The sequence below is a fragment of the Daphnia pulex genome, chromosome 3 (assembly GCF_021134715.1).
Source record: "Daphnia pulex isolate KAP4 chromosome 3, ASM2113471v1".
In the NCBI taxonomy this organism is placed as follows: Eukaryota; Metazoa; Arthropoda; class Branchiopoda; order Diplostraca; family Daphniidae; genus Daphnia; species Daphnia pulex.
Window position 1 is genome coordinate 10,259,087 of NC_060019.1, and position 19,445 is coordinate 10,278,531.

Below are 19,445 nucleotides of genomic sequence, written 5' to 3' on the forward strand. Positions count from 1 at the left end.
AATAAATGTAAAGGTTCAAATCAAAAAGTTTTCCATTACTGTCGCGAGATGGTGTAGCTCGACGGTTTCGCCATCTAGGGTGGAACATTTGAACAAAAGGTTTACTAAACCGTTAACGCCTAATGTTAGTTAACGGTTTAACGAACACGCTGCACGCTAGTACCTTCGCATAATTTAACCTCTAATAACGTTTACAACAAACATCTGTTGTACGTCATTATCGTTAGAATTACTTTAACGTTACAAAGCTGTTTGCAATTGGAACTAGCATTCCTACTTGCGTTACTATTCACCTTTACATCGTTAACATTTTCCGTGAAATGTGGCATGGCAGGATTAGCTTGCCATAAAGTTCCTCCTCAATTAAACTATCTAAAACTCACTTGTCTCTCGCTAAAATAATTCCACGTCACTTTGCATGCTCCCAGAGATTCGATGTAAATTCTATTGGGTCTTGGCATTTATTTGACAAGCTTTAAAGGGTACTGTTGGGGGGTATCCGTTCCATGAAAAACGGGTCCCATTGAAAGAATGATCAACACCAATAAGACGTTCCCTTTTACTTTTGTCATTAGCTGCATTAAAAATGAGGTTTATAATCGTCTATCGGGCTTAAATTGCCGCTTTAAGAACATATCCTCTTTAAATCGACCTTGACCGAAATGTGTACAACAAGGTTAACACACAAGGTTTTCCTGTATCAAAGGATAATTATAGATTAGAATGAACGACTTTTAATACAAAGAATATTGTTATGGGAATTTGCAATCCTGAATTTAAAAAGTAGATTATGTCTCTAGAATAAGCATAGGCCTATCTAGCATTAAGAGGAAATTGTGTTGTCACCAAAATGTGTTTGTAAATCACCCCATTGCTTTCAGATTGACTTTAAACATAAAAAAAATACTTAGACATACATTCAGCCATTTCGAATTAAATTTTACCTTCAGCTAGTTGCGAATGACATCATCCCATTTTACTTCTTCCACTTGGAAACCAAACAAAAGCAGACGAAATTTTCTGGACACTAGTCTCTTGGAAAATCCAAGAAGGAATTAAATTAACAAACATGTTCGTCTAGTTTATTTCCTACAAGGCTACAAACCTACAAACCAACACACAAAACGTCTAATTCTAAAAAGTATTACAAAATTCGATTTGAAAATATTATTGCCCGAAGAACAATTCTGTCCGGCAGATGGCATCTACCTTTGTAATACGTTCACCTGGCTCCGTACCGGGAAAACCGAACTAAATAAAAATAAAATAAAATAAGATGCGGATGTGATGCAGCTATTCAGTTACAACAACAATTCGAAACGCACAATATTAACAAAAGAAAAAAACTACGACGCGAAACCTTATATAACAAAAAGGACAACGATAAAACATAAAAGTGTAGTCTATTAAAAATAAAAAAAAGAAATATAGCTTATAGTTGGTGTGTATCGGATTTGTTTCGTGTTTTATTTATATTTATATACCTTCACTTTCCGGAAGGTGAAATTTTTTTTTTTTTAAATCCGTCCGTCCGTCTCTCTCGAGCCACCGGCTTTTTTTGTCTTGTTCTGGCTTTCCTTTTGTTTTCGTTAATTGTCAAAAAACCCTTCGTTCCGGATGACAAAAGAGAATTTTGAAAAAAAGCAGCCTCGTCAAATGGAATTAGAGAGCCAACGATACACCGAAGGATATGATGGGGTTTGACTCTGTTATAGAGCGCGGGGCTTAAGATCTATCTGTCAAACGGTTTTGTTGTCGAGCTATAGGAGGGGATATAGAAACAACAACAACAACCTGAACCACTAGAAGAAGAAGAAGAAGAAGAGGAAAATTAAGAAGCGAACGAAAGAGAAGAAGAAGAAGTCGAAAGAATGTCGCGCCCTGAGATGCGGTGACGGATAACCGGCCTAATTGTCTCATCAAAAGTTGCTGCTGCCCCTCATCTTCTTCTTCTTCTGAAGGGGAAGAAAAGAAACGTCTCACGGCCTCTAACCATTCACCTTGGTTCATCATCAAATACCAAGAGGTATGCTGGCGGTGGGAGAGAGAAATCATTTTTTATCTAATGTCCACATCAACTTTTTTGGGGTCTTCCATATAGTAGTAGACTGGAGGGGATAGAAGAAGAGATCAACAAGGGACACACACACCAAAAAAAAGTTCTTTTTTCTCCTTCAAAAGACGAAAAGGAGATCCACTTAAACTGACAACCAGACACACACACATCCCGCGCTGCTGTACAGCAGCAGCTCCTGATGTCTCTCAGACTAAAGAAAGAAAGAAAGAAAAAAGAGACTTTGTGGCTTTTCTTCTTCAACAATCGACTGGTAATATACGAATATATATAAAGTCAAGAATATTATAACAAGCACACACACAGGTGTATACATATAAAGAAATGTAATATTAAAAAAAAGAGGGGAAACAACAACAACAACAACAACAACAACAAAAGACATGGAAAAGAATGGAAGGGCTAATTAAAAGTGACTCGAATCACCTTTCAAATTCTCCATCGTCGTCAGTGTCATAAAAAAAAAATATAACAAACAAAAATGCAGCCATTTCAATTAGCTCTCTCTCTCTCCTGGAAAATTGAGAAAAGGAGAGCTCCTATATATTCCCCTCTCCCATTCTCGACCCAGGAGTCGTAAATTCTCTCTCCGAGAGAGCCTGGCCAAGAGTATATACACAGCGTCGTCGTCTATACCAAACTCCTGTGCTGCTACTACTGCCGGGTTCCATGTCTGAGGATGGATATACTAAATGTACATATACTATACTATATATATGCATAGTACCTGTTTTTCTATGTACGTTTCTATCCGTATATATAGAGGCGCATAAAATATATTTATGTTTATAGAATGTGACATCCGTTTCTGATTGTCATCATGGTGGTTTTTTTCTTCTTTCCACCCCACCAACAAAAGCACTCACCACCACCAGGAGCCAACCCCCGCCTTAAAATCAAAAGTCGCGTCCGTATAATAATAATAATAATAATAATACGGCGACTTTTTTTTCCCTTTCGTTAGCAGTTGGTAAAAAAATAAAATAAAAATCTTTCTCAAATTTTGGTTTTGTTTTTTTCCCCGATTTCAATCGAAAATCATTTGCGCTTGACGGCCCGGCTGATTGTTGGTCGTGTCGACAGTTGAGTTTCCAGCTGAGAAGAGAAGTTGAAGACAAGTTTTTACAGAAATGTACATATATACAGGACAATGATTCGTCTATTTGACATTTGGGTTGACGGAATGTGAGGAAGCTCAACTTCAATCACACAACAGCCCAACTTTGTCTTTTTTCCGCTCTTGGTCGATTCTTTCTCGGTCGTTTGTGGACGAGCAAAAAGGCAAATAACATTTTCTTCTTCTTTTTTCGGTGGGGAGAAAAGAAGAAGAAGAAGAAGCCCTACCATTAGCAGCACATTACAGGACGTCCAAATTACAGGCTTCTCCCCTCACCATTTTCAAACTCTACTTGCGCCTATATACTCTACATTTTGGCTCTTTTTTTCTTTTTCAAAATAAAAAGTAATGTTCTTCTTCTTCTTGTTCGAGTCAAAAAACTTATTTTCTTTTTTCTGCCACCTCACAAGTCCCGGAAAAAAATACTTCAATTTAACAATCCGGAGGGGGGAAAAAAGAATGATGGAAAAGTTAAAAAGAAACGATCAAACTTTTTCAAAGTTAAATGTCGTTTTTCTTTTTGTTCTGGGGGCCGACTTGTTACTTTGAACTTTTTCACATTTCTTTTTCCCGGGGTTCATTTCTCCAGGTGTGCGTAATGACACGCAGACAGTGATTCTAGCTGGGGGTATACATCTATGTAATATCCTTGGCGAAATAAAGAAAAGAAAAGAATGAAAAATGTTGACTTTTTAACTGAGGGCTGCTGCTGTTGCTGCTGCTGGGGCGGAACCGGCAGCGATTAGAGACACACAGAGGAATGTTTTGGTCTCTCTTTGTCCTTGTTCATCCTCTTATACGCATTTACTTACGTTCATTCCCTCCATGTTATATGTTACGTGATGTGGTGTGTGCGTCGTCCTAATCTTTTCTCGTCTCCGCTCATTTTTCGGTCACCGCCTAGACCAGAAAGAAGAAGAATTTAAACACAAAAGTTGGACGACCCGGGATATAAATTATTTAAGAGTCTTTGGCTGAGTTGTCACGCAAGTCGGAGATCAAAAGTCGTCAGGGGAAAAAATAAAATAAAATAAAAACCCTAAGAGCTATATACCCCCTTCCTATCCTAATAAGTTGTCGAGCGCTCAAACACACATCATCGCTTTTTGTTTCATTTAAAATTAAAATAAAAACAAAAACAAAAAATGAATAATGAATCAAGCGCATATTCCATTATGGTCGTGATCGTCTTTTTGGTGATGATCCAAGACCGGAATTCCCTTTTCTTTTGGTTAATCCATTCGCTTCGATGAAATTGATGATGATGATGATATTAAATTGTATACAATATAACGAGAGCGGAGGGGGGAAATAAATTTAAAATTTAAAAAAAAAAATACTCAGAAACGAGTTTTTGGGTTTTTTTCAAAAACGCCATGCAAGCTTATATTGAGGTCGTATCTTATTTTTTTTCTTTTTTAAAATTTTTTTTTTGAATTTTTGAATTTTTGTTTGCCGTTGTTGTTTTGTTTTTATACACTTGACGGACACAGACACAACTTGTTTTCTTGGATATAAAAAGGGGGGGTATGTACAAAGAGGAGAGACGGTCAACTCTGTACACAACATTTGAACATGGAATTAAAAAAACAAGAAAACAATTTGACGGAAAAAGAAATGATCCAATTCGAGAAGAGAAAATTCCAAAAAAATGATAAACACGGGGAGGAGTTTTACGAAAAAATCAAAAATTGTGTTCGGGAGTGCGCCGGATGAAAATGAATTTGGTGAACGAAAGAAAATGAATAATTAATAAAATAGTATGATGGGTAAGGGGGGGGGATTTGTTTCACGTTCGCACTTGACTGCACTGCTCTCTGCCACAACACACATATCCCCCCGTCCAAAAAATGGGAAAATAAAACAAAAGATGGACGCACTCGAGTGAGAGAAGAAGAAGAAGGTGAAACACATTTTCGTGCATGTTGGTGGTGAGAGGGCGGAGCCAGAGAGAAAGCAGGTGAAAAATAATAAAAAATAAAAAATGGTTGTTGCTGTTGTTGCCCATAGATAATATATATATAGACATATATATATATGTTCTGTACACGTTACAGTATAGATAATATTACGTGATGATATTTTTAGTGGTGAAACAAGAGCGTCCCGCGTGTCGGCTGCCAAATGGGCAGGGTTCTTGTTGGTGTACATCTACTAGCGTGATAGTAGTGTGGTGGTTAAGTGTAAAAAATCGTCAAGGGGGGAAAAAAGACAAGTTTAACAAGCAACACACCTTTTTGAAAATTCACTGACGATTGTATAATACAAAAATAAAAAGAGCGGGAGAGATGAATTTCTAAAAAAATAAAAGAAACAGAGTTTGTTTTTTTCGTTTTTTCTTGTTGTTGTAGCAGTATAGTGGTAGATAGTAAAAAATAAGTCTTTTGTACAAATGCAAAATCATCTACAATATTTAGAAACATCAGGGGAGGCACATACACACAGAGATTTTAGTACAAACAAAAGTAATTGGTGAATGATCAAAACATCTTACTGATGACGGTCATCATCAACAACCAATCGCTGGGTTTTTGTTTGTTCTCAACAAATTTCTATTTTTAAAAATCCCGCGGGACAAACACACGCACACACACACAAAAAAGAAATTAACCGTCCGGGTTTTTTCTTTTTCTTTTTAGCGGGAAACAAAACAAACAAACAAAACACACACGCACATTTATATATAAAAGAAAAAAGGACAATCACTCGATTCACTCACGATTTAAAAAAACAAACAAACAAACGAAATGAACGACGACGTGAATTTCCCCGTTCTCCCGTAATAATAATAAGCGCTCGAGTTCCCTATTTTTTTCCAAACTTGCTCCTCCCATTTTGTCCTCCTTCCGCATCCGGATTACACACACACACACAACAACGAATAACACGCGTGCAGCCGACACACACACACACTCACTCACTCACGATGTTTGGACAAGAGCGAAAAAAAAAGGTAAACCGCACTCACATGTAAAACCAACCAACACACGACGAACGTGGGACACCCCCCCAAAAAACAAAGTAGGTGGAAAAATATGTGTATGTATAATATAAATATAATAGAAGGATAGAGAGAGATAGAGAGAGAGCAATGTTGCATATTGTGAGTCTTTTGTTTTTTTTTTTTTCCCCCGGCGCGCGAAAAATTAAATTTTTGAATTAAAAATTCACTCGGCGCTTCTTTTTTCACTCGCCCGGAAGCAATTCAGCAATTTATTTGAGTTTGGAGGGGGGCTGCTGATAATCGCACAATGTGTTAAAATGTACTCCCGTGGGGTGGGTGGGTGTGTGTGGTCTTGATAATCGATTGAAGCAACCAGGTACACGTTTGTGTTAAAAGTGTGTGTGTGTGTGTGAAGGGGGGAAAAGGGGTTTCTGTGGTCACACTCATCTCTTCGTTATTCTTTTGTTGTTGCTTGGTTATTTTTGTTTGTGTGTCTTGTAGTAAAATAGATCATATTATTATTATTTTTTCGGCTTGGAGAGAGAGTAAGAGTAAGAAAAGAGAGTAAGAATAAATCACGACGATGACTAAGTGTTGGCGGAACGCGGGAGAGGGAAATAACTTGAAAAAAAAGAAACTGGAAGAATTATACAATTCATTTCTTCCGTCTTTGATTTTGTGGGTTGTTTTCTTTTTTCTTCGTTGGATGTTGTTGTTGTTGTTGTTTCTCTTGTTCGATTTCGGATGCGGACGGCCATTGGTCCACAGGAAATCCTGGAGGGGGGTTGGAAGAAAATGTCACCGACAACAACAGACAACAACAACCCAATCCGCCCCGTGCTGGGAGGGTGTTGGTGGTTGGATTTCTTCGGATTCCGGTGAGTGGAATCGTTCAACGGCATCCGCAGGCCTCGACGACCATGTCGTGATAGTTTTTGAGGACGACCTTGTCGTACTCGTCGATGTAGAGCATCGAGATGGACGAGAGCTCGGTGGGGACGCAGCAGGCCCGCGGGACGGCGCTGGGGTTGACCGAGTGGACCAGCGTCTGAACGATGGCGTGATTGGTCGTGTTGAGGTGGTCGGGCAGCGGGAACGGGCAGTCGCCGTGGCAGTAGTAGGCGTGGTAGCCCGGCGGGGCCACGATCCAGTCGTTCCAGCCAACGTCGTTGAAATCGACGTAGAGCGACTGGCGACGGCAGTTGTCCCGCCGGCCCTTCCGCTTGTGCTTCTTCTCGGCCGCCCGTTTACTCCGCACGCGTGACCTTCCGTCGTCAGAGTACGTCACTAAAAGCGGCTGCTGACTAGCCCACCGGAGATCCAGCTGGTCCAGCTGTTTCTCTTCTTCTTCTTCCGTTGAACCGGCGATGGATCGCCTCCGTCTCCGGCTGCTACTCCGGCGCTTCCGCAAGTGAAAGTGCTGGATGTCGGACAGGGCCTCGTCGTTGACTCGTTTCATTTCCAGCCAGAGGCCGTAATTGCGTTTGGGCTGCTCCCGCCAGCGGAGCAAAGCCGGCAGGACGTCAAAGGTCATCCAGCCTTCGTCCCGGACGTCGACGATTTTACTGTCCAGCAGCCGGTGGATGGGCTCGCCGCCGTTGCGGGCCGGTCGCACCACTTCGTGAATCAACACTTGCTGTTTCCGTCGCCACTTGTTCTCTTTTGTCACTTTCCTTTCCGGTTGGTGGCGATTGTCCGTAGATTCGTCTTCCGTTCGCCCGGAATTCGTCGTCCGCTCGGCCTCCCACGAGATGAGACCGTCCGGCGAGCGGTACAGCCGCAATTCGCCGGCTTTGAGCGCTTCTTCGGCCGGCAAGCTGGCCAAATCGAATCGCAACAGGATGGAATTGCCCGTCGTCTCGCTGTTGTCGTCGTCATGGATTTCTGAATCCGCATCTGATTTTTATAATGAATCATTTATTATTTTTGAATTCGAAATTGGCGGGAAATTTGAAATTCAATTTTTTTTTTTGTTTTACCTTGATGAGAAAAAGTCCGGACTGTGTTGGCCGTCTGGGTCAGTTTGCCGGCCAGGTTCAAGTTGGTGGTGTCCACCTCGAGTCCGGTCTGTTGCCGGTACAATTCGGCCAGAAATTCGGGCACGACGATCCGCTGTCGCGTCTCGACGCCCGGTCTCGGTCTCCGCTTCAATCCGAACATGTTCAAAAGGCTTCCTTCCAACGCTTCCGCCCGCTCGCCGATATCACCTGTCATTTTCATTTGATTCATTTTAGAAAACCCATTTCATTTTTTTAATGAAGAAGAGAAAATTGGCCAAAAAATGTAAAACTCACCGGTCATGGAGGAGGAGGCTGGTCGTTTGGTCGATTTGGAGGAGGTTGTGGTAGAGGTAGTGGTCGAGGAGGAGGAGGAGCACAAGGCCGCGCTCAAGAAGTAGCACATGAGTAGCAAAGGCACTCCGCCGGCCGACAGGCGTCGCATGGTCGGTTATGATCCTGAAATTTATTTAAAAAACAAAATGAAATTTTGAAATTTTTTTGTTTTGTTTTTCCAATTAAAAATAAAAAGGGCGAGAACAATCAGACATAAAAATTAAATGTATAACGCCACATCATCCGATAATGAGCCGGCCCAGATTGTCTCATGAGCGATCAAAACATGTCGGCTCATTTTCTTATATTCCTCCACGGCCCGCTTTATGTTGTACAACATCATTTCAACGACCATCAAAAATAAAAAAAGATGAAAACAAAATTTTCCAACAAAAGATTGTTTCAAAAAATGGTGGCCCTGTGTATGTGTGTGGGAAATCAATTTCTCGGGATGGCCCCCCTGCCCGTCCGGTCCCGTTGTTGTCCCAACGAGGCGAATAAATGAATTTAAATGCAACAACAACAACCGACAAGAAAAGGGGGGAGAGAGAGATTCTCTTTTCTGCTGTTATTATCAAAATATTTAGAAAAGAGAAAAAAAAAACAATTCAATAAGACTAAGGTAGTCTCTCAACTTCTTTTGTTGGTTTTATTCCTTCATCCTGGTGGTGGTTGGAGGAGAGCCCAGGTGAGAGAGAGAGCCTGGGCCAGTCAGCGGGAAGCCGCCCGTTTCTCTCCTAGAGCTCCGTTGTTGTTTGTTTCAAGGAGTGGCTCTCCAAGAGTTTTTTTTTTTCTCTTGTAAAAACAAGAAAAAATAATAAAAGAAGAAAAAAAAATCTCTTGGGTCTCTCTCTCCCATCCTCCCGAGATTCCTCCTCCTCCTCCTTCCAAGATGTGTGCGCCACAGTCCGCGCGTCCGCGTGTCTTGTACATTTTTTATTTTATTTTATTTTCATCCCACCTGGGCCGTGCCCCTCTCTGCCCGAAGCGTGCCAGATGGTTCCAGGTGTTTCTTCTTTCTATCGAGCAACAAGAAGAAGTAAAAGAAGAAGAAGAAAAAAGGAGAAACGACTTTGCTGGGGCCCAGGTGGCTTCCATTACTCGGCAACATGACAGGACCCTCTTCTTCTTCTTCTTCTTGGCCCAGCAGAGATCTTTTATTTTTATTTTTACAAGAAAAGATGTTTTGGTACAAAGAAGAAGAAAAAGCCAAGGACTTTTGCCTTTTTCTTCCTTTTTTTACACTAATAAATATTGAGATGATTATTCGTCCCGCATTTCGGTGGGACCCGCATATTGGACCGGGACCTTGTCCCGTGACGAAAAATGTCACTCCCACCATCGATTTGCGTGTCAATCAAATTTAACGGGCGAAACTTACGCGCTAATGTGACGCAGATTGTCAGTAATCCTGAGAATAAAATACTGCCGACAGCTGTTGAAAGATGAGAGACCCACACACAACCAAATAACGATTATCTGCCACTTTGGGGCTCCTTCCAGGAGAGAAAACAACCACAGAGAAGTTATCGACACACACTCTCACTGTTGGAATAAATAAATATCCTTCTCCTTTTTTTCCGATTAGATAGACAACAGCACGTCCAACGTAGAAGAAGAAGCCAAGTCCTTAATGACTAAAAGCTGTTTCACTCTCCTCACCAGTGGACAAAAAAATGGCACTGGACACTGGACAGGACGATGACCCTGTTCCGTTTCGATCGAGCACAACACTGACGACCAAGTAACCACTCAAGCCCAGCTTATATATGATCTATTTAAGACTTGAGAGAGATGTTATTATCTGCTGTAAGGTAGGACACAATTTTCGGGTGGTGGTGGGGTGGGGGGTGGGCATGGGAGGTGGGCTCACACAGGTGTTAATGAAAAAGGCTTTCTTCTTTTTCTATACTTTTTTTTACCTTTGCTCATTAATCAAGGTTAATCCTGGCCAGGGAAAAATGCGCGCGCTCTTTTTGAACAGGTGGGACCGCCCACTTTATTTCTCTCTCGACTAGTAGAACCGTAGCACCTTTCATTTTTGACAGTTTCTTTTCCCCTCAGAGCCAGAAATGAGTTAACAACGTGTTGAAAAGAAAAATATGAAGAACAGAGAGCTTGTCAACGGTGTTATCTTTTGGACGGTGGACGTGAAACAGTTTGTGTGTGTCCGTTTTCTTCCTATTTATTCCCCGTTGTGTTAGCCATTTTGGGGTGGGGTGGTGGTTGGAGAGATAAGATACACATGTAGTACCTGTAAGCAGAGATCTCATTGCAAGAGGGTGGGGGGAATGATGAAAAAGCGTGGGTATATTATATTACGTCCCACACGTCTTGTTTACGGTCGAAATCCAAACCCAAGGATATTTTTTGGGACTTTGATTATTTCAATTTGCAAATCACCAAATATTTTTGGGGTCGTGTGTGAATAATGACGACCGTTTTCGCACTTTGCCCGTGTGTGTCAGGCCACACCCTAAATTTCTGTTGAATCACAAAACGCCAAAACGGAGATAAGCTCACAAGCCAGATAAGATAATTTCGCCACGCAACTGGTGCACACACAAGTGCCCCCCCCCCCCCCAGAGATGTTTATTTGAAAAATAGGTGCGCGCGAAATTTTCGAAATTTGAAAAAAAGGAAAGAAAATAAAACGACCAAGAAAAATCGATTGGATTGGCTCTCTCGGTTGGTTCTTATATATGCAGAAGAAGAAGAGATGGGCTTGCCAACAAGAAATGGGAAAGCCGCACCTGTAAAGAGAAATAAAACAAGAGTCCGATCTCTCTCTCTCTCTCTAGCTGCTTTTGGGCCGGGTTCCTCTCACACATCACGGCCGCGTATCGTACCACCTCGACCATATTAGTCAAATAGCAGAAAGGAAATCAACATAAAAGAAGCGACTCTCCACCGTCTCTCTCCACCTGTGCCACATCTTTTCAGAGAGAGAGAGAGAGAGAGATAAAAAGGAGGATTATAAGACGAGAAAAATATAAAACTCTGGCGTGATTTTTTTTAACCTTTAAATAAATAAGAAAAGAATTTTTTAAAAATGTTTTTTTGACCGCAAAAATTTCAAGCGAATAAATGGCGCCCAATTCAAAATCCTTCTTTTGAAAATGTTTCAGTTCATAGTTCAGTTTTTCTATTTTTAATTTAAAAAAAAACAAGAAATGACGCTGCAAATAAAAAGTGTTGGATCAAAGATCTTTTGGCCTCCAGCCCGGATCATATCTATACTACGTACACTATATAACACCACCACCAATAATGATCATAAATGGCCTTGTGCAAAGGCCAAAAGGAGAGAGAGGTTGTCTCTATTCCTCTTTCATAGCTCCGACAAAAAAGTTTTTAAAAAAATATTTAGGAAGAAATAAAACACGGACAACCAACCGAAAAAAAAACAAACAAAAATGTCAAAGACAAGAAGAAAAAAAAAGTTTTTTTAGTGAGCGGAGTCAGTCAGTCTGTGATCCTTTCAGGTGGGCCGGCGACAGTATACACACGGCCCCGCTCGCCATATATACCAGAGTCACAGGTGAAATTGGTTCATATCGCAGACTGTCCACTACCAAAAAATGTTGTCGTCGTCTTTTATTTTTCTCCCCTTTTTTCAGACCTTTTCCCCTTTGTCTGCCCATGTCTATCCCTTCCGACTAAAACTCGATTGAAAAATTTGGGTTTCAATCCTTGGAGGAGCCACACAGCGCCAACACTAAAAAATAAAGCAATTTGGGTTTAAGATTGTTTTTACCTTGGTCATATTCCGTCGTCTAGCATGTTTTTTGTCCACGACTGGCCCCCACCCCTTTTTGTTTGTTATTTCGCTTAATTTTGGGTAATTTCTTTCTTTAGTTGGCGATCACTTTATTGGGTGGTGGAGAAATTTCCTCGGACTCAAAATTGAACCAAAACACTTTTTTTTTTAATTTTCTTCTTTGATGGTTGAATATATTGTCCAGTTATTTTGTAAAAAAATTCACAATTCACTCGTAGAAATTTTCGGGGCCGGCGGTGTTCAAATCAAATCAAACGAAAATAAAGAACTTTCACAGAATCACGAATCCGTCCGTCGCCAAATTCAAAACTCGGAAACTTCGGTTTCACCTCGACACACGTAAAAAAACACACGGGAGAAAATAAGAAGAAGTTAAAAACACTTTCGGGACGACCAGAGAAATTATTTTCGACCTCCCCTCAAAAAAAATAATCAAACAGAAAACCAAGTGGGTCGCACAAATCGATGAAAAATTGACAATCGAATAAAACCGTCAAAGTTTCGACAAAATTTCTTGGTTGTTTGGTTTCTCTTGGCGTTCAAAAACTTTGTGAAAAAAAAAATTCAGAGTCGAGTTAAAACGGAAAAAAAAATTGCGTGGATTATGTAGCACACACCTGCGCCGTACCTGAAGGGAGAGCGGCAACTGAAAATGTTGGAGACCGGCAAGAGTGGTTTAAAACGGACTTTTCTTTGGGGGTTCTTCTTCTTCTTTATTTTCTTTATATTTTTTCCGTTTTGGGTTTGTGTGTGTGTGTGTTGGTTGGGGGCTTCTATCTCTCTCTCCTCACTCCTCCTACCTTTTGGGTTTGTCTTTTCTCCTCCCACCTCCCACCTCCCAACCCACCACCTCCTGCTTCGTATCAGGTGGAACTAAAGGTAAGAAAAAGGGAGGGGAAACCACTCGGAAAAGATGTGCCAGAGGGGGGGGAACACACGACAGAGGAGGAGGACGGAAGGGGGAGGCCCACGGGGCATAGACCATCGCACCCAACTTCTTCTTCTTCTTCTTCCAACAAACTTTTTCTTCTTCTTCTTCCAACAGGTAAAACAAAACCAAAAAATTAAGAATAAAAAATTAAGACAAATCAAGAGTACCATGGCCCTACCGTCTAAATAATATTCACGGTCGAGCGCTATCTATACGCATAGGTCAAAAGAGAATAAATAAAAATCGATTTTTCACCTGCTGTTGACAAAATAAGAGACTAGGTGCGTAAAAAGAAACTCGGCAATAATATCCAGCGGGTGGGACCCCCCTCACCTATATGGGGAGGGGGGGGGGGGATACCTTTTATTCTTTAAAAATTTTTTCCCGTATACTACGCGGATATGTACATGCATGTGTGAATTGAAACAAGGTCTTTTTTCTTTTTCTTTTTTAATTCTTTCTGTTCTAATTCCTTCATTCTTCCCCTCTTCTTCAACCAGGAGAGAGTGAACACACACCACCTGGAGAAGACCCCCAAGAGTTGTCAGAAGAGGATACACACACACACGTACATTTACTGTAAATAGGAAAAAAGAAGAAGAAGAAGATGGGGGCCCACAGGTGTGCTGGCTGGAGACCCCAAGAAACTCTTAGCGTGGCCCTTTTTTTTTCCTGGGAGTGTGTGTTGCGCCCAGGGTTTTTTCTCTGGTAGACAGCATGCCGCCAGCCCAGTGGGGGGCCAAGGACGGCCTTCTTCTTCCAACTTATTCTTCTTCTTCTTGGCCGTAGATACTGTGAAATGTCCGCCATCATCAATTCACGTTTACCCAACAAAGTCGTGTCTCTTTTTTTTTTCTCTTTTTTTCATTTTCATTTTATGTTTATTTCGTGTGTGTGTGTGTATAATATCTTGTCGATATCATTACGCATGAATTATTCATCGGCGCGTGTTCAGCGCGCGTGCCCCCGGCTCTCCCCCCCCCCTTCTTATTGCACATGTATATATCCAGCGGATGATACCGAGCTATATATATAAGTTACTTATATAGTAAGAGAGAGAATGGAAAAAAAGGTTTTGGTAGAAAAGATCTTTTCTTTTCTTTTCTTTTTGAGGCTATTTGGCAGTGAAGGATATTGTCGGATGGGCATTATGCGGACGACCGCTGTACAGGTGGATCGGACGCACAGGTGTTCCAAACTTCGCATTCACACACACACACAAAAGGAGAAAAAAAGAAAAAAAGGGAGATGTGAAATTCGATCCATCCATCCACCGGACGATTTTTTCCGTTGTGAAAAAAAAGAAGAAAATTTAATTCGTTCGGTTTTATTCAATTGAAACGAAGAAAAATCGATAAAAATGAATAAAAGAAATTTGGATAGACATATATAAAATCGTTCCAGCTTTCGATTGTTTTGTTTTTTTTTGTTGTTGGCCAGTTTATCTACCTGGTACGACAAGAAGCAACGAGGGCCAGCCAAAATAAAATAAAATAGAAATAAAAATAGTCGGGAGGCTTTCACCCGATTTCTGTTGTGGGCCCCGGCGATCGTGATTAACGCCAACTGATAACCAAACAGCCATTTGTTTAGTTCTACCTCCAGTTCTCCCCCCCTTTTCTCTCATTGACAAACCGGATTTCATTTGGGAAGGATAAACAAACAAAAAAACAATTTGAATTCAAAATAACAAATGGAAATTTAAAAAAAGAGATGGATGGACTTTTTTTTCTTATCACCTAGGCTCAATTCGGTTTGGGACCGACACGGGCTCTTGTATATTTTGTCTTGATAAATAATTATACCAAAAATCTGATCAAACGGGTATTTTGGCGAATTGGACGGGAGCGCGCGGAAGACTTTTGAAATCATCCGCGCGGAATGGCCAAGTAGCAACTACTATTTGTTAGTAGAGTGGAGGGAGTTGGCGGTGGCATTTGATATGGAAATTGTGATACGATCCGGTATTTATTTAAAAAAAAACCCAAACAAACTTTGATGATGTTCCATGTCCAAATCCAGAAAACGCCAATTGTTTTTATTTATTTCCCCGCAGAATAAATGAATTCCGTTGGTGAATTTCAATGAACATTTTCTTTTATTTTCACGTTTACCTTTTGCCAGGTTAAATTTAAAAAAAAAAAAAGAATTTCCCCCGTTCACGGATGGAAACAAGGTGCGACCGAAAGTTCCCAACAACAACAACGAAACAACATTTTAATCTCAACAAATTTATATTTTTCCTTTTTGAAATAAACCGTGAAAGAAACACCTGTGCGCTCCAAAGTTTATATATTTTTCTTCTTCTTCTTTCCTGCTGCACAGCCACTCCATATTTTGGTTCGACAGGGCCCAACCCCGGTCTCACCTGTTACGACGTAATAAGACTCCCCACCTCCCCAAAAACTTATTATACTGCGCGTTCGTTCGTTCGTTCGTTTTCTTTTATATTTCTTTTCCCATTACCCGGCAGGTATATATATTTTTTTCTTTTTTAATTCTCCCAGCTGATCTTTTGACTTCATTCATTCATGAACAGAGTCAACCTCCAAAAAGAAAAGAAGAAAAAAGGTACAAACAACAAACAAACAAGAGACGGGCCCCTCCCTGATGTTTCATTGTTCTTTTCCACATTCCTTATTTAATTTTTCATTTGATATTCGCGATTAAAACCAAACAAAAAGACGTTTCGTAACGGCAATCAGTTAATTATCAACAACAACAAGCGAGTTGAAGGTCCCCCCTCGGGCGCTACATACGGATGATGATGCAACCACCCGAAAAAAAAAATGTTGAAATCTCTTGAGGAGTTATTTGATGTAATAATAATTTAATGTAATCATCGTCGGTAGAGGAGGACTATTATATGCAAATGATGTCAAGCTGTTGAGAGATTGTGTGTGTACACAGGTGTTGAGCTCTCTCTTCTTCTTCTTCTTTTTCTTTTGGGGATAAACATTGGAATTCTTCCCATTTGTGATCTCGCCAATTAGATAAGCGTTGGTGTTTTTCTTCTTCTTCTTCTTTCCAGGAATCCCTGGCCAGTAGTTAACAGCAGGTGGTGCGCATTTCCAGTCAAAAGGTGCGAATGGATAAAAGAGGGGCTTGGCCCATCAACACCATTCCAACACCACATTTTTGCATATTATCCACAAAGCTGGACGTCGTCTATCCGTCGTTGTATAGGTCATGGATGGAAAATAAAACAATTGCGCAAAATGGGAGCGGTGGGGGGGGGAAATTTCAAAAAAAACTTTCAAATCAGTTGGACGAGAAAACACCTAGCTCTCAAGTTGCCCGGCAACTGGGCAAGATGATGCGTCACTGTTTGAATAAGAGAGAGAAAAAGGGGGCCAGCAGCAAAGCTGGAGATGGAATGCGTCCTGTGTGTGAACGATCGTCCTCCCGAATAAAAATTTCGCTGACTAGTTGGATAGGAATTTGTTTTCCACCTGTCGGCCGGTTCATTACAGACAACAAAATGGCCACTCTGGGGGCCAGCAACAAGTTGGCACCAGAACCTTATTCTCTCCTATCTCTGCTCGCAAGTTATTGAAGTTGTTTATATGTCGTAACCCAGGTGTGTGCGCATACAAAACGGCTACAATCTTATAAGAAGAGATAAGTTCCACAGCGAATAAAAAAGTTAAAAATCTCTTTTTTTTTCTTTCTCGCTGTTGGCCTCAATGTCGCCGGTCACATATTATTCGTTGGAATATATATGTAGAGACAAATATTTATTAGATGCAGTTTGATTGTGTCCCTTTTCTGGTCCCTCGCATTCGTTTTTTGTTTGCCTTTCTCTCCTCTCTTACGTGTTTTTTTTTTTCTCTTTTTTTAAAAACACCCGCGAGATCTAAACACAAGATGAACGACGTTGGCACGAGAACTTGAAAAGTTCTTTTTTCAGATTTCCAAATTCCCCAGATCGAAAAAAGAAAACGGGACAGGAATTATTATTCGATACGCCGGGGATTTTAAAAAATTTTGGATTTTTAAAAATATTTTGATTAATTAGCGTAATCGTGGCCACCGGTTTCCATCACATATCGACTGGGGGTATTTGTGCTTTTATTATTATTGTCCCCGTTTTGTATTTCTCATTCTGGTCCCTTTTTTCCATCTTCTTCTTCTTCTTCTTCCAGGAAAAAAGAAAAGCACTCAGCATCCCCTTCCCCCTTAACTTTCTTGGGTTTCCTCATTTGGAGGGTGGAAAAAGGTTTTTATCTTTCTTTTTGTTTTTCCAATTTAAAAGTTTTACCCTCCAGTAAAAAAAAAGTTAAAATTTAAAAAAATAAATCTTCCCCGAAAAATCGATTTTTAGTAAATATGTTTGAAAAATTATCCAGTGAAATTCCACCGAGTTCAAATTTTTCTACAAAATTTTTGCGGGAATTTTGAAAAAATAGACGAAAAAATTTTTGTTAAAAACCTGGAACTGTTGAGTCGATGACGATTGGATGTGTCCAGTCGATGGATGGACGGGCGGGAGAGGAGGATGAAGTTGGCAGTGGGCGAGTGCGTTGCTGATACAACCGCGGGAGATCCGTGTCATCCTGGCCTTTTAGCAGTTTAGCACAGCGGTGGTGGCGATCCTCCCTGACTGGCAATCACGCAGTGCCCGATCTTCATAGCACACACACACACACACGACACCAAAACGCAATGATGGGCACAACAACACACCTGGCACTATCAACAGCACGATGGATCAAACTGATGGATTGGAAAACGGCCGCCGTTGTCCAAACGTGGCGTGTGTTATATATATATATTCAACTGGACGCAACTTTCACTTCTTCACTCACGACACACAACTGACGATGGCGTAACACTGAACGCAATAGCCAATAACTAACAGGGTTTCAAAATGGCGACGAAATTGGCGGGCATTTTATAACCGACGATTTTTTAAAAACAAAATAAATCACGAACACACACACTCTCGGGCTGGGAGACGCACGTGGAATGGATTGTCCAACCGGGAATCCCTGGAGGGAGAAAAAAGAAACAGAATTAAATATCGATTTAAAAATAAAATAAAAAGGAGGAAACGATTGGGTGGAAAAATAAAAAGAAGAAGGTCGATATTCTTTTTTAACCTTCGTCTACTTTTTATTTTTATATTCCTTTTTTTGTTTCGGAAGGTAAAAACAAAAGAAGAAGAAGAAGAAAAACCAGGTGGAAAACTTAAGACAAAAAGAAGAAGAAGAAGAAGTAGGGGGTGGATTGAAAAAGAGAGGGGGGGGGAAGGGCAGAAAAATGGAGGGGGAAAAGTTTTTATTCCGTTTGGAACTTGGAAGGTTTTTGGGTTGGGTTTTTCAGGAGGGAGGGTCATCTCTTTTGTCGTCTCAAAATGTCTGAAATTTCATTCCCCCCAAAAAAGAAAAATTGATTTTCGATAGTTTTTAATGAAATTACAAAATGTTGATCAATCTTATTGCACAGTCTATTGTTTGTTTTAATTGAAGTGGGGGTCCATTCCACCTGGGACTGGAAAGGTGTCAAAAAAGTAACAGACGGGAAAAGTTGCACATGAAGAAAACACAGGTGTTGTGTGAGGTAGGGTGGGGGGGATCTAATGAGTCTAACACCTTTTTGCTGGAAATGGCGGATGCACAGGTGCACAACTTTGTTGGTGTTTTGGTTCTTGGCACCGAGAAGAAGAAATTCCGTTTGATGAGGCGAAACAGAAATTCGATCAAAAGAAACAAACAAGGAAAAATTGAGGGGGGAAAAATGCCACCGACCAACCGCACTGGTCACATCACACGAAGGACTGAGAGCCCAGGAGTAGAAAGAGACGCTTCCACTGGGCAGCCAGCAGACGAAAAATAAAAATCCCCTGGAAATGCATCCCAATGTTTGTATATATATATATATATCTATCGGCTATATCTTTTCTTCCAAACTAAATACCATTTTCTTTCTCTCTGTGTACACGAAGGTAGAGGGCGATCTAAACACACACACAGGGACAACATTGCCAGCAGCACTTTGGAGGAGGGGGAAAAAGGTAAAACAAGATGGTCACCCCATCAAGAAAAACCCCCAAAAAAGGTTTTTTTTTTTTTTTTCTTTTTAAAAAACATACATCTATTTAGAGTGGCTTTTAAGCTTCTTCTCTTTTTAGTTTTTTACCCCTCGAACATTCCCTGGGCATATCGGAAAAAAGTATCGTCCAGTGACTATCGATTCTTATTTTTGGAGACGAACGACAACGTATACCGGGAAAGAGAATGGGGCAATTAAAAGGTAAAAACAG

The 19,445-nt window shown here is 40.7% G+C and overlaps 1 protein-coding gene across 4 annotated transcripts; it reads right to left on the reverse strand.

Annotated features, from left to right (window-relative positions):
• Window positions 1-6,824: 6,824 nt before the first annotated feature.
• Window positions 6,825-19,114, reverse strand: LOC124191088 (bone morphogenetic protein 2-like). Of its 4 annotated transcripts, XM_046584075.1 has the most exons (5): window positions 18,775-19,114; window positions 17,613-18,171; window positions 8,430-8,591; window positions 8,115-8,342; window positions 6,825-8,031 (listed from the first exon to the last, which is right to left on the reverse strand). In XM_046584075.1, exons 3-5 carry the CDS (start codon window positions 8,575-8,577, stop codon window positions 7,028-7,030), a joined length of 1,380 nt encoding a protein of 459 aa, XP_046440031.1. In that variant the 5' UTR covers window positions 8,578-8,591; window positions 17,613-18,171; window positions 18,775-19,114; the 3' UTR covers window positions 6,825-7,027. The 4 variants fall into 4 exon arrangements, with proteins under 4 accessions (XP_046440031.1, XP_046440032.1, XP_046440035.1 ...); XM_046584076.1 differs by lacking the exons at window positions 17,613-18,171; window positions 18,775-19,114 and adding an exon at window positions 12,226-13,001; XM_046584079.1 differs by lacking the exons at window positions 17,613-18,171; window positions 18,775-19,114 and adding an exon at window positions 10,391-10,860.
• Between the last annotated feature and the right edge of the window lie 331 nt (window positions 19,115-19,445).